At 31.4% G+C, this 17,642-nt stretch overlaps 1 protein-coding gene across 2 annotated transcripts in view; it reads left to right on the top strand.

Annotated features, from left to right (window-relative positions):
• The window catches only part of LOC127704724 (muscle LIM protein Mlp84B-like), a 33,683-nt gene extending 24,620 nt beyond the window's left edge, over nt 1-9,063 (top strand). For both annotated transcript variants that reach the window (XM_052208925.1, XM_052208924.1), the window contains exons 5-10: nt 912-1,077; nt 2,174-2,334; nt 4,210-4,375; nt 4,970-5,111; nt 7,603-7,696; nt 8,110-9,063. In XM_052208925.1, coding sequence (XP_052064885.1) covers nt 912-1,077; nt 2,174-2,334; nt 4,210-4,375; nt 4,970-5,111; nt 7,603-7,696; nt 8,110-8,177 — 797 coding nt within the window. In that variant the 3' untranslated portion in view covers nt 8,178-9,063. The remainder of the gene's footprint in view (nt 1-911; nt 1,078-2,173; nt 2,335-4,209; nt 4,376-4,969; nt 5,112-7,602; nt 7,697-8,109) is intronic.
• Nucleotides 9,064-17,642: the final 8,579 nt, after the last annotated feature.

Raw genomic sequence — 17,642 nt, 5'->3', positions numbered from 1 at the left:
ATTGTTGAAGATTGTTTGTTGACCACTTGGTATCTTGGCTGGTTTTGTTGTGTTGTTGGATTGCTGTCTTGTTAACATATACAGAACATTTTATTCATCGTTATTCTGATATTATTAGCCTTTACCATGGTGTTGAAATCTGTTGCAAGTTTTATGATGAGCAGTGCTGCCTTATTCAAGAACCATGTTAATTATAGAATATTGAAAGATATACTGCAGAATTTACATTGGCTTTTTCCACATATGATAAAGATAAATAATATCAGCTATTTCTGACCAATTTTCCTAGCACTCAAGCAATAATCATCTGTTATAATGTACCAAACACTAGAGACCTGTTCATGCTATTGTTCTCATATTATCTCTGATTTTATCATCTATTGATTTATTGTAATCTTGTCTCTTCAATTCTAATGAGACAATTGTTGCTACTACATATAGGGTATACATAGAGGATTATATTCTATTGTTCACAATATTTACCACTATTTATAATGAGAATCCATTTTTTTACATGGAAAAAAAAAATGCTAACTTTGATGAATTTGAAAATGGGAAATGGATAATTAAAAGTCATGATTAAACCAGTCTGTACATAGAAATATGAAAATAAACTTTAATAACAATTCTTTTTGTGTTTCTCTAATAAATATGTCACATGATCCAAGCCAGGATATTACATTTTTTTTTAGATTATAAAGAAATTTAATAAAAATAATGTTACTGTGTCTTGACCTTTGAAATTATTGATTTTTACGAAAACATCAAATTGTTTATGTTGAAGGAACTCTTAAGTAAGGTGCATGATTTATATTCCATTTTAATTGATTCTTTAATAAGTCTCTGTGAATTAATTTTCCAGGAAATTCAATCGATGATATGAATTTGATTATTTTTGTATTAATTAACAGATAGTTGTAAGAAGTTATTAGACAGTACAACATGTAACGATCACAACGGTGAGATTTATTGTAAGGCCTGCTACGGTAAAAGTTTTGGACCTAAAGGTTACGGATTTGCAGGTGGAGCCTCTGGATTAAACATGGATACTGGTGTTAGAGGGGAGATTACTACAAGGTATGTTATTATTCAACTGAACTTTAGAACAGGTTCATGTAATTGCAATCTTTTTGCAAAATTGGTTTTTATTGGATGACATCAAAACTTGGAGAAAGTACTTAAAAGCAATCTAATGTCAGAACTTTTTTTCCTAACTGTAAACTGTTTCCTCTGGTTTAATGTCATTTTGGCAAACAAAAGCAGGAATCAGAATTACTGTCTTTTTGTTTAATTCTTACTGGCGATAATCTAAATTTTATAGTCATAAACATGTTTTATCTGCTCTGATAATATTGGGGAGGGGGGTCAGTAATATTGATTATTTTTTGACACACTAAATTATCAATGCATTATATGACAACAATTAAATTTCAATATATTACATTATTGAAATTATATTTGAATAATGGTAGAGAAAGTGTACAGTGAATTAAGTCATGACGAAAAAAAAAAACCTCTAGAGCATTTAACTAAACCAAAGAAAAGAAAGAGTGCTTCATCTTCTATAAAATCTGTAGAGGCACTTAACTAAACCAAAGTAATGAAAGAGTCCTTCATCTCCTATAAGATTTGTTATGTTTAACAATTCAGTTGAAACATGAATTGAAATTGTTGATAAGATATAGATACTACTGTATTTAGTAGCTCTTTTTAATTTTCATATGCTGCATATCATTCTGGTTGCCACTAAATTTAGGGTTTTAGAACCATACAAATGAACCACTGAAAACTATAACTCACAGCAAGATCATATTCTGGATTATACAGCATATTTATCAAGATACAATTGACATATATACAGTTACAAAAACTTTCAAAACTGCATTTGATGAAAAGTGATTTTTTTTTTACCCTGGTTACGTATCTTCTCTATAAATTATCTTTGTCTTTGATAACTTAATGCTGCCAAATATAGAAAGTTTTAAAGTACAGCTAAGTACCAAAAGGCTTTTTTTAACTAAAAGATATGCTATTCAGTATTCAAATTTACAATCGCTATCTTGTACCCTATGAATTATTAGATTTAGGACATATCTATTGATACCAGCATATTATATTGTGAATTTAGGAGAAAATTAAAAAGAATTAATGGAAATGTCAATTTGATTTTCAGGGATATATCTACTTATCAGAAGGCTCAGGCTGCACCTTTGATCAATGGTAATGAAAAGTTTGGAGGTGGAAACATGTGTCCTAAATGTGGGAAAACAGTTTACTTTGCTGAGGAAGTCAATGCCAAGGGCAGGAAATACCACAAGCTTTGCCTTAGATGTGGTAAGTAGTCAATGCTATTGACAGTAAATACCCTTAGCTTTGCCTTACATGTAGATGAGCTAAATAGTCAGTGTCGTATTCAGGAAATACCACAAGTTTGCCTTAGATGTGGCACGTAGTAAATTCTATGGGTGGAAAATACCACAAGCTTTGCCTTAGATGTTGTAAGTAGTCTATGTTAAGTACTGGAAATACCACAAGCTATGCCTTAGGTGTGTTTAGTAGTCAATGTCATTGGCAGGAAATACTAAATGCTTTACTTAAGATGTGTTTAGTAGTCAATGCTCTAGTTGGAAATACCACAAGCTATGCCTTAGATATGTTTAGTAGTCAATTCTATGTGAAATAAATACCACAAGCTATGCCTTAGATGTTGTAAGTAGTCAATGCTGCAAGCTATGCCTTAGATGTGGTAAGAAGTCAATGTCATTGGCAGGAAATAGCACAAGCTATGCTTTAGATGTGTTTAGTAATCATTGTCATTGGCAGGAAATACCACAAGCTATGCTTTAGATGTGTTTAGTAGTCCATGTCATTGGCAGGAAATACTACAAGCTATGCTTTAGATGTGTTTAGTAGTCAATGTCATTGGCAGGAAATACCACAAGCTTTGCCTCAGATGTTGTACATATTCAATGCTCTAGTTGGAAATACCTCAAGCTATGCCTTAGATGTTGTACGTATCCAGTGCTCTAGTTGGAAATACCACAAACTATGCTTTAGGTGTGTAAAGTAGTCAATTCTATGTGACCACAAGCTATGCCTTAGATGTTGTATGTATTCAGTGCTCTAGTTGGAAATACCACAAACTATGCTTTAGATGTGTATAGTAGTCAATTCATGTGACCACAAGCTATGCCTTAGATGTTGTAAGTAGTCAATGCGCTGGTAGGAAATACTGCAAGCTTTGCCTTAGATGTGGTAAGAAGTCAATGTCATTGGCAGATTTTGTGGAATGATTTTATCATGACATTATACTGAAATATGCAAACTACTGAACTTCTAAAGATATTAAATGGCAAAAGGAGCAAAATTTAAAAAAACAGTATTTTGTTGATTGAAAAAGCGTACATACTTGTGTCAAGCATAACAACTATTAAAATGAATAGAAATCAGAGAAAATGATAATTTATTTTTATACGCCCATTTACGGGACGTATTATGGTATACTGTTGTCCAACAGTCTGTCCGTCTGTCTGTCCGTCCGTCGTCAACTTGTCGGACAATAACTCAAATGCTTTATCCAATTTTCTTGAAACTTTGGTGAATTGTTTGTATCTATTGACATGAGCTCCCTTTCGATTTTTATAAATTTTAGATTTTACGTTTCCCAGTTATGGGGTTTTATTCATTAAAAAAGGGGGATTTTCCAGTTTTCGGACAATAACTCAAAAATGCTTTGAGCAGTTTTTGTGAAACTTTGGTGACTGTTTTATATCTATTGAAATAACCTCCCTTTACTTTTTTATAAATTTCTGATATGACTTTGAGGAGTTATGGAACTTTATTCTTTGAAAAAGCGACTGGTGTATCATGCGCTCATGGCGCAGCTCTTTATTTAGACTTTTCTTTATAAATCCCTAGATATGTCATGAAATAGAAGTTCCTTCCTAATATAACTTTCCAGTAGAAGAAATATTCTGTAATATTATTTCTTCTGGAACAAATATTACAGTATTTGTTCCTTACGGAATTAAGGTTATAGAATATTTGTTCCAACAGGAACAGATATTATGCCATTGTTTATAACAGAGTTTCCAGGGGAACTTCTGTTAGGTGGAACAAATATACATTGACAGATATACCAATAGGTTTTGAAATGTATGGTGTTATTTAATTGAATAAGCTTAACTCAGATCAATAAAAATTTTCCAGGTAACTGTAACAAGATGTTAGATAGTACTACCTGTACAGATCATGGCAATGATGTTTACTGTAAGAATTGTTATGGAAAGCTCTTTGGACCAAAAGGATATGGATTTGCAGGAGGAGCTTCTGGACTCTCCATGGACACAGGAAATCCTGATGAAGTAACTCGAGAGTAAGTCTGAAATTTCTGACTATTTCAGTATATGTGCTATTTACTCTATTGAACCTAAAAGACATGTCCTTTATTTAATTCACTAAAATGAAAATTACATAGTACAACTTATTGATTATTCATTGTTTACTATTATGTTAACCAATGAGAACTATTTTTATTAGGCCTTTTGAAGGTGAAAAAACAATGGTTTAGATTTAGGACTGAACCATTAATTAAGAAAGAGGCCTCATATTTAAGTTGAAATAGGGTATTAGTTAACATGGTTAATAGGTGTTATTAATTAACCTTTAAAAGTTAGACAGACAATGAGAACAAAAACTTATGAATATATGTAAAACATGTTTTTTATAATTAAAATTCTATAAAAAAAACTTTAAAATACATGTACTTTTTATATCTTCAGTGACTGTAAATATAAAAAATGCATGTATTTTAAAGTTTAAATTAATTTTGTTTAAAAAATTTTAATTATAAAAAATATGTTTTTACACATATTTATAAGTTTTTGTTTGAAAAGATGTACATTTAACTACAAACTCATTCTGTATAGAATACATGATTTTATGCAGAGACTTTTAATATTTATTACAGAAATGTATCAAGCTTATCTATTGCCCAGGCTGCACCACTACTTCCAGACACAAAACAAAATGCTGTAATAGGGGGTGGAGACATTTGTCCTAGGTGTGGTAAAGCTGTCTACTTTGCAGAGAAAGTATTTGGAGGAGGACAGGTATGCCTAAGATAATCAAAAGCTGGGTTTTCAAGCAACAGTAAATGGGAAAAGTTGGATCCATAGAAAAGGGGAGACAAATACAGAAATTTATAGGGAATTACAAATTTAAAATATATAAAATATAAAACGAGCCTATATAAGATTTGTACTTCGGTTAACTTTAAGATTTGTGGTTCACCACAAAAACTATGAATAATAATAATTCCACAGTATTTTTTATTGAAGGTTGGTAGACCCTTATTAGAATTGAAATTATTTCTATTCCTGTAAGGGATATGTGTATGTACAATATACATTGTATTTTAATGTACCAGTAACCAATATTGCATTGAAAATTACATCACGTTGCAAGGCGAAAGTCGAATCAATCTTATATGGTGCTCTTATAACTGCCCTATCAAAATACCTGGTGAAAACATTGCCATAGATGTTCTGTTGGATGCTCAATTAGGCAGTTTTAACTACCTCAAGTTCAATATCCAAATTCCTTTTAAGAGACAGTGGACGACCTTCAATCTCATTGCATGGTTCTGAGATGCATTTTAGGGAGTACATCATTATCCCAACAAAAGTTGGTTGTTATTTGCTTATTAAGATGTCAACATTTTTGCTCATCAAGTGACAGGCAATCAATTCACCCTAGTATAAGATTTATCTGAAATGATTTTACTCTGCAATTGAAAGGAATTATCTGTCTCACAAACTGTAAGGTGGACAATTTTCGTGAATAATTTAATTTTTTGCTAATTTTACGAATGAAATACAAATCTAAAAATATGCCCTCTTGTAAATTTGTTGTTTACAGACAAATATAATCATAGACATGAAAAACGTGAAATCAAAACCTTCTGGAACTGGATTTACATTAGAAATTGTCAAATTTAAACTCCATGAAAATTAATCATTTGACACTATTATGCTTCATTACAACATGTGTTTACCGGTAATATTATGTTAAAATTTAGGGCTTTAATTTTAAGTGTCTTTCAGTGATATCCTATGGTTGTACTGTATGAGATACACTTTGTAATTTTATGTTATCATATGTCGTGCTTCCTATATTATGATAATTTCTTTCTTTGCTAGGATGAAAATCCATCTGCAGATGATCAGGTCAATAAATAGAACATTTTGTAAGACTGTTGCAAACTATTGTTATCTCCTATGAGCTATTGTTGTAATCTAAAAACATAGATACAAAACTTACATTCTTTTTAGAATTGTATATGAATGTTGATTCTAGAAATACTCTGTTATAACAATTTTCTTCTAAATATGAGATCTGATTATTAGTTTCAGTTCTATTGTAATCTAGAAAATCTATCATTTCTATTTTAGCTTGAGAAAGATATGCATGTAGATTTCAATAACATTAAAGACTTCTGGTACAATTATTGTAATTGATAATTCATTGTTCTACAAATGAAATGTAGCCTGACATTTTGTCAATACCAAATAAAAAACATATTAAATTAATTTATTGTTCTTTTTTATAAAAATAGAGATAAACAAGCAATATTCAAATTTTCTTTTTCCTCTGAATTATCAAATAATGATGAACAGTCCGATTTAATTATGCAATGTAAGGAACATGTTTATCTTTACATTTTTAAAAAATTTGTTTATATAAATTTTTACCATCATGTTTTATAGTGAGACATTTTTATTTGGTCCATATTTAGTAAAACAGGAGTAAATTAAAGAAATAAAAGGGATGATAAATTGCACAAACAAACAAAATGTTAATCAATAAAATTTGTTAGCACAATAATGAAAGTCCAAATAACAGTATACTGAATTAATATGACCTGTTATAAATGATATATAAGGGACAGAACGATTTTGTCAGAAATAATTCAAAATTAAGATGTTCAAATGAATCAGTCTCAAAGCTATCTGAGACTGAAATAATTCATTTAATTTCTTAGGATATCTTTTGTGTATTTTATCCTTCATTTTCTTTGCTATCGTGTTTCGTTTCACTGAATGATTATTTCATGAGAACATAATCTCTTTAATGTTGTCTCATTCTTAGCCATTGTTCTAATGTATAAAATAAAATAGTAAATTTGAAATCATTTCAAAATGAAATTATCATATGAATAAACAATTGTATCATATATTTCATTTTTCTCATTTATAGCATAATGATAATCTTTTTTGTTTATACCGGTATATAAGGCATGCAGAGATTTAATTTTTCTTTTTTAATGATTTTATTGAAGGTTGTTATCATCATTTGTTGAGATTACCTACATGTATAATCATTAAGATAACTTGAAAATGAATTAAGATATGAAATGAAAGGAAATATGTCAATGAGACAGTTACCCAATTACACAAATAACCAGTAGACAACTTGAGGGCAGCACCTGCAGTATTTAACAATAGACAGGTTTCTTAACAATCTGTCAAGCTCTAAATCGTAATAAGTTGTGATAAGATGTCAATATTGAGTCTTTATGTCTTGTTATTTTTTTTTTTACAGACATATCACAAGAGTTGTTTTAAATGTACTGCCTGTGGGAAAGGACTTGACTCTACTACACTTACACATAAAGAGGATGAAGTCTTCTGTAGATGTAAGTTACATATGATGGTAGTTAATTCTTTAACAAAATATAATAAATATATAGGAACAAATCGTACACAAATATATGAACATGACGTCAATGCATCCAGTTGAATACAAAAGTTCTTAATCCAAGGTAGTTAAATATCGATGACCATTTCTTATCTTAAAAACAAATACCTAACTACAAAAGTTAATGGAACAACAGCCTATCATAACAAGTTTGTCATAAGTGGACATATACAAGTTGCACTACAACCTTTATCATTTCCATCTTTCTCTTACCTTTTTGTTGCTGCATACATAATCTCAATCTCATACTGGCCACAATATGCATTATGTCTCTGAATGAAAGGGGAAAATTCACATGAATATCTAAATAGCATTATTTAAACTTACATGAGGTTTTTGTATTTTTTCCAGCATGTTATGCAAAATATTTTGGACCAAAAGGATTTGGTTTTGGACAAACCCTGCAGCATACAGGATAAAATGAAACAAGTGGATTATAAAAGATGAAAGTATCTACTCAAGAAAATCAAACCTGGCATTATCACAGATTTCTTTGTTTTTGACAAACTTATGCATAAACATTTTTTTTGTTAGGTTCTAAAACATGAAGATATTAATGTATAAGTTTAAATTGATGTTGATTGAACAGATGTTTTTATGCATATGGTAATGCCAAATGTGTTTTAATGAAATTTCTTTTCTTTGATTTTACTATACTTTTAAGTCATGCATGTGTTAGTTGTCTACATTTTACAGATCATATGCACATAATTTTTTTTTTTTTTTTTAAGAATCTCAGATAGAATATATTTTTTTTTCTTTTTTAATGGTAATACAAATAATGATTATTTGGTTTCAATTATATACCTTTTTTGGCAAAAGCCGAACAACACACTGTAGATATGACTTCCATTAGTCATTAACCGCATTTAAGTCTGTTTATAAATATATATGATGTGAAATTGATCTGAAATATGCCCTGTCATAATAATAAATTTACATTTGTTTTTTATGAAAATTTTATGAAAAATTGTATCACATAGCCCTAAATTGGTGTATTTGTATTCTGAATTTTATTCTTTTTTTGTACTCTAGCTATATTTTATTTGTTAAACTAAATCAAACCAATTCAGTTTATTCATAATTAATAAGTAATTTTTCTTTTGTAACAATTTATAATATTTTAATAAAAAATCATGCTTTCTTTCTATATATTCAAAATTTACATAGATAATATCATACTTTTTACATATCAAGAAACATGAAGTAATTTTATGCTTGCCAGACAAAAAGGTTGTGTGCATTCCATGTTTAAAGATAACATTTTTATGTTGAATTTTGATATTATAATCATGAAGTTAGTAAGTGATACATTCATACAACTTCAGTTTTCAGTCTTTTAATTCACTGATTTACTCAATGAATGTTCTGATCAATGGTGATGTTTTATTTACCATTAAAAGAAAGTTCATTTTAGTGGAATAAGTTCAGAATCATTGCATTTTACATTACCAGTATGACACAGGATTATTCAAGTTTGTTGTACACAGTAAGAAGTTTTGTACAGAGTTGTGTAAAATATTAGGTTTCATATGAAAATCCTGATATAAATATATGTTGTATTGTATATTAAGGTTGTATTCATTACTTGTGTAAGTTATTTTTAGAATCTTTACATGTTTTAATGTAGATACTTTTAAGCACTTCTAGATTCAGGCAATATCTTAAAAACCCTACCAAACTACTTTTGCTTTGCCTTTTAAATTAGACTTGCTTCATATCTTTTATGATATTTCTAGATTTCATTGCAGTTCATAAGTGATTAACTTCCCTTGCTAATATTCATTATAAATAATTTTGGACGTTTTTAGAATATGTAAAATCAGTAACAAAATGTACAATTTTGGGGTAAGATGGCTTGACAATTCTCCTTTACAACTGGCTCTTTCATCCTCATACCAATGTTCTTTCTGTGATAAGTCAAAGGTCACAAATAAGGTAGATAACCAGTGCTGATGAATGTCACGGCAGAGAGGAGCTAATAAAACATTATGTAAGGTAATCACTACATTGTCAAGTGAATTAATTAGTATACTCTGATGAAGAAATTGATATAAACCAAGAAACAGTGCCATCTTCCAAATGAACACTCTTAATTCTTTTTTTTTTTTTTTCAAAGTTTGTTGAACAATATAAATTTACTTTGGGATATTGCCTGAGTATTATTACTGAAGATATGTGTTTTATAACACTTATTTGTTATATTTGTTCATTTTAGTATACTAGTTCTATATTCTTTTTAGTATTACAGACTTATATACTCTTATTTTACCGGTAGCTTATGTTAGAATTTTAGGCTTTTTTTTAATAAGAATGCACTTGATTTTTTTGTCGAGCCTGCGACTTTTGTCGCAGAAAGCTCGACATAGGGATAGTGATCCTACGGCGGCTGCGGCGTTAGCTAACTTCTTAAAAGCTTTATATTTTAGAGGGTGGAAGGTCTGGATGCTTCATACTTTGTATATGGATGCCTCATGTTACGAAGTTTCCGTCAGTCACATGTCCAATGTCCTTGACCTCATTTTCATGGTTCAGTGACTACTTGAAAAAAAAGTTCAGATTTTTTGTAATGTTAATTTCTCTCTTATTATGAATAATAGGATAACTATATTTAATATGTGCGTACCTTGCAAGGTCCTCATGCCCGTCAGACAGTTTTCACCTGACCTCGACCTCATTTCATGGATCAGTGAACAAGGTTAAGTTTTCGTGGTCAAGTCCATATATCAGATACTATAAGCAATAGGTCTTCTATATTTGGTGTATGGAAGGACTGTAAGGTGTACATGTCCAACTGGTAGGTGTCATCTGACCTTGACCTCATTTTCATGGTTCAGTGGTTATAGTTAAGTTTTTGTGTTTTGGTCTGTTTTTCTTATACTGTAGGCAATAGGTCTACTATATTTGGTGTATGGAAGGACTGTAAGGTGTACATGTCTAGCTGGCAGGTGTCATCTGACCTTGACCTCATTTTCATGGTTCAGTGGTTATAGTTAAGTTTTTGTGTTTCGGTCTGTTTTTCTTATACTGTATGCAATAGGTCTACTATATTTGGTGTATGGAAGGACTGTAAGGTGTACATGTCTAGCTGGCAGGTGTCATCTGACCTTGACCTCATTTTCATGGTTCAGGTGTTATAGTTAAGTTTTTGTGTTTTGGTCTGTTTTTCTTATTCTGTATGCAATAGTTCAACTATATTTGGTGTATGGAATGATTGTAAGGTGTACATGTCTAGCTGGCAGGTGTCATCTGACCTTGACCTCATTTTCATGGTTCAGTGGTCAAAGTTAAGTTTTTGAGTTTTGGTCTTTTTTTCTAATACTATATGCAATAGTTCAACTATATTTGGTGTATGGAAATATTTTATGATCTATTTGTCAGTCACGCAGGTTTTTTTTACCTTGACCTCATTTTCAAGGTTCATTGCTCAGTGTTAAGTTTTTGTGTTTTGGCCTGTTTTTCATACTATAAGAATAGGTCAACTATATTTCTTGTATGGAAGAATTGTTAGCTGTACATGCCTGCCTAGCATGGTTCATCTGACCTTGACCTCATTTTCATGGTTCATTGGTCAATGTTTAGTTTACTTAGTTAATGTTAAGTTTATGTGACAGTTGTAATAAAGCTTTATATTTAGGACTATCAACATAATATCAATGATTAGTAAAGAAGGCGAGACATTTCAGCGTGTCCACTCTTGTTTTAACTGTTATGCAAATGGATGTATAAAAGACCTAAGTGACTTTCATTTACTCAAACAAATCAGTTATATCATAGATATCAATCATGATCCCAAAGGCTTTATCAATACCCTATTCTGTATTATGTCACGTCACGTGAAAACATCTACTTGAGGTATATAATAAAGTGTATATGATATGGCTTTTTCAATATCACACACCATATCAACCCTCAACCAATATAATCCCACTAGCAGAGCTCTTGTGATTATGTTGTTGTCTCATGTTGATATGGGTGCGATAATTGAATAATACCGGTAAATCATGTTTAGAATTTCATCCTTCAAAATTGTTTAAAAATGTTAGTCTTTAAAAAAAAAGGCAAATTAGTGCAATTTGCAATGTATCCTTGTGAGTGGGATATGTTTATTGTATGAATCAGAACTTTCAATGAATATATTTTCATGTCTTGGGTAGAATATCAAATTTTAGTTAGGGGCAAGTTTTATTTCCCTTTATTGGTTAGGTATGTATTGTCGTATTATGTGTTTAGTTGTATACTGATAATTTATTATTAAAGGGACCATAAAACTGTCATTTATAAGGCATAATGAAAGCCTTTAAATGGCATTTTAACATCTTGAAATTATATTGGAATCTTTTGACCTTTACTTACTTACTTCAAATAACTCAAGTCCTTTGCGCATTTTGTTATCAAAGTCATAGATCATATGATTTGTGTACCCATTTGTTAAGCTTTGCACGTTTTAAGAGTCAGTGTGTAATTTATGTGCATACAAGATGTTATGTTTTTGTATTTATATTTTTGTTGTATCATGTGATATGTAAAGATCAAAATTCTGCTTTTAGTTTTACTCACGTTTACAAAATACTTAAAGTCACAATAATGCAAATGGTATCCATGTTACTACCAAATTTGAATTTGTGTTGACCTAGGTTTCTAGCATCTGATCAAAACTGTTTTAAATCTTCCAAGGGCTGTTAAGAAAATATCAGGTTTACATATCAAATCTACTGTCAAATACAACTTGGGTAAATTGCCTGAAGCAAGCTGTTTCTTATGTGTTTATATATGGAATTCAGTACCTAACAATTATTTAAAAACTCTAAATAGGATTAAATTTGAAATGATTGGTTGCTAAAAAATTAGTTGAATGATTTTTGATGTAAGGGTGTATGGTGAAGATCTACATTTAATTAATGAAGTTAAAATTTCAAAGGATAATATTAAAATCATATCAAAACTAAATTAATGAAAATTTTAAAGAACAGCAACAAAAAACTATTGTTGAACAGAACTTATAAAGACCTAAACAGTTTGCTTTTATATGCCATTTAATGGTCTAATATGTCAAATTTTCATTATAACACAGAGAAAAGAAATAATCAAAGAACATTGTATTCAGAGTACTATGTAAACAAGAATCAGAATTATGATATTTTAAAGTTTTATCAAAAGTTGCCATGGAAAGTTCTTACATTCTGATTTGATGTCATTACATGAAATAACAAAATGGCTGCTGTGATCACATGGTCGACCAATTGACATGAAACGTTCTATGGAGCATATTTGCAAGATTTTTCTGCTGTGAAATATGTAAAAGTTTAATACTTAAATGCATGGACAGATATATCACTTTCAATATTTCAGCTGCATCAAAAATTTTACTTATTTAGAACTTCTTGGAATGAACCAAGTCTTTTTTTTTCTTTTGTTTGTTTATGACTGCAGATCAAATAAATAGAAATTTGGATCCACTTACTGTAAATTCAGAAATTATTGTTTTCATTTATTATTGAGATTTTTCAAAAATGGGCAAGAATATGAGTTTAATTATTGCGATTTCAGAAAAATCTACATACAGATTTAACTTTTAGTTATCAAAATGAGAATTATTATACACCTTATCGCTATTTGTCCGCCATTCATGGACATCACAAAGGTTCCCATAAAATTTTGACGTCACAATACAAAATATCTGACACCACAATGGAAAAGTGATTGTTGTATGACGTCAATAGTTCAAGCGGGACAGATTCTCGGGTCAACCGGGACAGATTTCCAAATAGCGATAAGGTGTATTGCAATGCTTACCTTTTCGCATTATTTACATTAATAAAAACCACTCAATAATTTCTGAATTTGAAGTATTTAACAAATTTACATTTACCTCTTAAAGAATGAACATAGAGGAAGAATTTGGAAATTATTTTTAATTTAATAGACATTTTGAAGGTTTATATAAGAAAATTCAGTTGTTGTATGTTAACACATTGTGTTGGTGAAATATTTGACCTCGACATAATTTCCAGCACATTTTATTGGAAACTAAAAGTAATAAAGGGTATTTTAAAGGTGTTCACTCATATGTAAACTCAGCCTTTCACTCATAGACTCAACATAAAGTCCTTCTGACTTCCGATTATTAGCCAGTTGGCAGAGTTTACATACCGATAATCTCCTTAGAAATACTCTTTATGACTTATTGTAGTAAGGATGTGATCAGTTTCCATGGCTTGAAACATATATACCAGTTATTGTTGTCATATTGTAGGTGCCATTATTGTTAATGTTAACAGACTGACCAGTTGTTTTGTTAATTATGTGTTAACAGTCTGGTTGTGATAGTTATCATGATAGATTGTTGTGTAATAAATGCTTTTAATGCAAATTCTGTGTTGACTTTATATATTTTGAGATATGCTTAAAAGGTTTGAGAAGCTTGTTCCAGTGATGTGCAAGTCCTGCATTTAAAAATGGGTCAAAGTCTCAAATGACTTTCAGTTTCGGTCATGACTGGCAACTGGCGACTGTTTCCAGACCTTGCTCAATTGGCTGGGTTGCAATATTTTTGACTAATCAACGGGAATGTTTACAATGAAGTTGGAATTCCTTAAAAGCAGGTTTACAACTTCAAGATGTATGTAATGTTTGTGTGATGTTTGAGGGATCCAAGTTGAAAACTAGAAGAAGTGTATTTCAAAAATTTGGTAAACTGCTTTGTAACTTTTGCTGGAAAGTAACTTAAGTTCCCAAGTCCAGAAAAATGTGATAAAATTCTTCAAACAATTCAAAAATAGCAGGTGAACAACTACAACATGTGTACCATCTTCCTGTGAAGTCTTAGGGATCTTGGTTGAAAACTTGTACCCACTCTCATAAAGTTTCCTGAAAAATGACTAAGTTCCAAAGTCTGGAAAATTAGAAAAAAATTCCTCAAACAATGCCATAATAGCAGGTGCACAAACTTTAACATATGTGCAATCTTCCTGTGAAGTGTCAAGGGTTCTTGTTTAAAAACTCTAGACCAGACATTACCATACTATAAGCTAGGCATGTTAAAAAGTCCTAATACAATACTTTAGATACTTTGAGTGTTGGAATCATGTTAACTTAAATCAAAGTGCACATCAAGGAAAAGGCCAGCATCCTTGCTTCAAGTCTGAACTGACAAATGTCACTTAAGGACTCATCCTATGAATCTCTTATAATATGAAAAAAAATATGTTGCATATAGTGTTCATTTAATTGCTAAAGTAGTCTCATTTCTCTTAGTTTTCAAGCTACTACCTTCTCATTTGCAGAATATGTTTACCAATATCAAAAGTCTGCAAATTCTCCTTTTTGTCTTGCCTGGATTCAATAAAATGCTCCTCTGGGCGCAGCTTGATACGACCGCAGAGGTCGAACCCTGAACAGTTGGGGCAAGTATGGACACAACATTCAAGCTTGATACAGCACTGAATTTGGATTGTGATTAAATATTTGACACAGCATAGGTTTCTGACACAGAATGAATGTGGTCTAAGAACTTAAAAAATTTTTAATTTACCTATTCAAACCATATCATTATTATTTGCTTTTATATATAAATCAGAAATAACCAATTTGTAATGGAAAATTTTAAAGAAAAAAAAGGGGAAAAAAAATCCCCCCCCCCAATTTTTTGAACCCCCTTATGATTCATCACCCCCAAACTCAATCCAAACCTTCCCTTTGTTGTATGGTACCTTGCAGTACAATTTCAGAGAGATCCATACACTTGAACACAAGTTATTGTCTGGAAACTAGAAAAATGCTTGTTTTTAGGCCCCTTTTTGGCCTCAAATTCCTAAACGTTTAGGGCAATTACCCCAAACTCAAACCCAGCTTTCCCTTTGTGATATGGAACCTTGTAGTACAATTTCATAAAGATCCATATACTTATACACAAGTTATTGTCCGGAAACTAGAAAAATGCTTGTTTTTGCCCCTTTTTGCCCCCTAATTCCTAAAATTTTGAGGCAATTACCCCCAAAATCAATCCCAGCCTTCCCTTTGTGGTATGCTACCTTGCAGTACAATTTCAGAGAGATCCATACACTTGAACACAAGTTATTCTCTGGAAAGTAGAAAAATGCTTATTTTTGGCCCCTTTTTGGCCCCTTATTCCTAAATGTTTTGGGCAATTACCCCCAAACAAACTCAAACCCAGTTTTCCCTTTGTGATATGGACCCTTGTAGTACAATTTCATAAAGATCCATACACTTATACACAAGTTATTGTCCGGAAACTAGAAAAATGCTTGTTTTTGCCCCTTTTTGGCCCCTAATTCCTAAAATGTTGAGGAAATTACCCCCAAAATCAATCCCAGCCTTCCATTTGTGGTATGGTACATTTCAGAGAGATTGATACACTAACACACAAGTTATTGTCATGAAACTAGAAAAATGCTTGTTTTTTGCCCCTTTTTTGGCCCCGAATTCCTAAAATTTTGAGGCAATTACCCCCAAAATCAATCCCAGCCTTCCATTTGTGGTATGGTACATTTCAGAGAGATTGATACACTAACACACAAGTTATTGTCATGAAACTAGAAAAATGCTTGTTTTTTGCCCCTTTTTTGGCCCCGAATTCCTAAAATTTTGAGGCAATTACCCCCAAAATCAATCCCAGCATTCCCTTTGTGATATGGAACCTTGTGGTACAATGTCAGAGAGATCCATTCACTAACACACAAGTTATGTCTGGAAGTTACAAAAATGCTTATTTTTGGCCCCTAATTCCTTAACTGTTGGTACCATAACCCCCAAAATCAATCCCAACCTTCCTTTTGTGGTATTGAACCTTATGGTAAAATTTCATAGTGATCCATTCACTTTAACTAAAGTTAGAGTGCGAAAACCAATGCGTCTTCGTACGATGAAGCCAACGCCATACCAATATTTGACCGCAAAATTTTTTTGCTGTCGTATAAAAACAGGTATGCTGTTTCCGGTGTCGGCAGCCTCAACAATGTATTAGTTCGTCATTATACCCCACGCAACGAGTTGCGGAGGGTATAATGTTTTGACCCGTCCGTCTGTCCGTCTGTCTGTCTGTCCGTCCGTCAGTCCTGTTTCTTGTCATCGCAACTCCTCTCAAACCACACAACAGAATTTAACGAAACCTTTTTAGATAATAAGGACATACTATGTAGTTGTGCATATCGACAGGAAATTACGATTCAATTTTTTTTCTAGGAGTTACGCCCCTTTGAACTTATTTACTTTAATGTACTACTGCAACAGTTTGTCATCTCAAATCCTCTGAAACCACACAACAAAATTTCATGAAACATTGTAGATAATAAGGACATACTAGGTAGATGTGCATATCGATAGGAAATTATGATTCAATTTTTTTTCTAGGAGTTAAGCCCCTTTGAACTTATTTACTTTAATGTACTACTGCAACAGTTTGTCATCTCAACTCCTCTGAAACCACACAACAAAATTTCATGAAACTTTGTAGATAATAAGGACATACTACGTAGATGTGCATATCGACAGGAAATTACGATTCAATTTTTTTTCCAGGAGTTACGCCCTTTTGAACTTATTTGCCCAATATACTACTGCAACCTTTTGTCATCGCAACTCCTCTCAAACCACACAATAGAATTTCATGAAACCTTTTCAGATAGTAAGGACATACTACGTAGATGTGCATATCGACAGGAAATTACGATTCAATTTTTTTTCTAGGAGTTACGCCGCTTTGAACTTATTTGCTTCAATATACCTCTGCAACAGTTTGTCATCGCAACTCCTCTGAAACCACACAACAGAATTTCATGAAACATTGTAGATAATAAGGACATACTAGGTAGATGTGCATATCGACAGGAAATTATTTTTTTTTCTTATACAATTTTTTTTTC

The sequence above is a fragment of the Mytilus californianus genome, unplaced genomic scaffold (assembly GCF_021869535.1).
Source record: "Mytilus californianus isolate M0D057914Y unplaced genomic scaffold, xbMytCali1.0.p SCAF_6, whole genome shotgun sequence".
Classification (NCBI taxonomy): domain Eukaryota; kingdom Metazoa; phylum Mollusca; class Bivalvia; order Mytilida; family Mytilidae; genus Mytilus; species Mytilus californianus.
The sequence above is the reverse complement of the archived record's forward strand: the minus strand, read 5'-3'. Positions and strand labels throughout refer to the sequence as shown.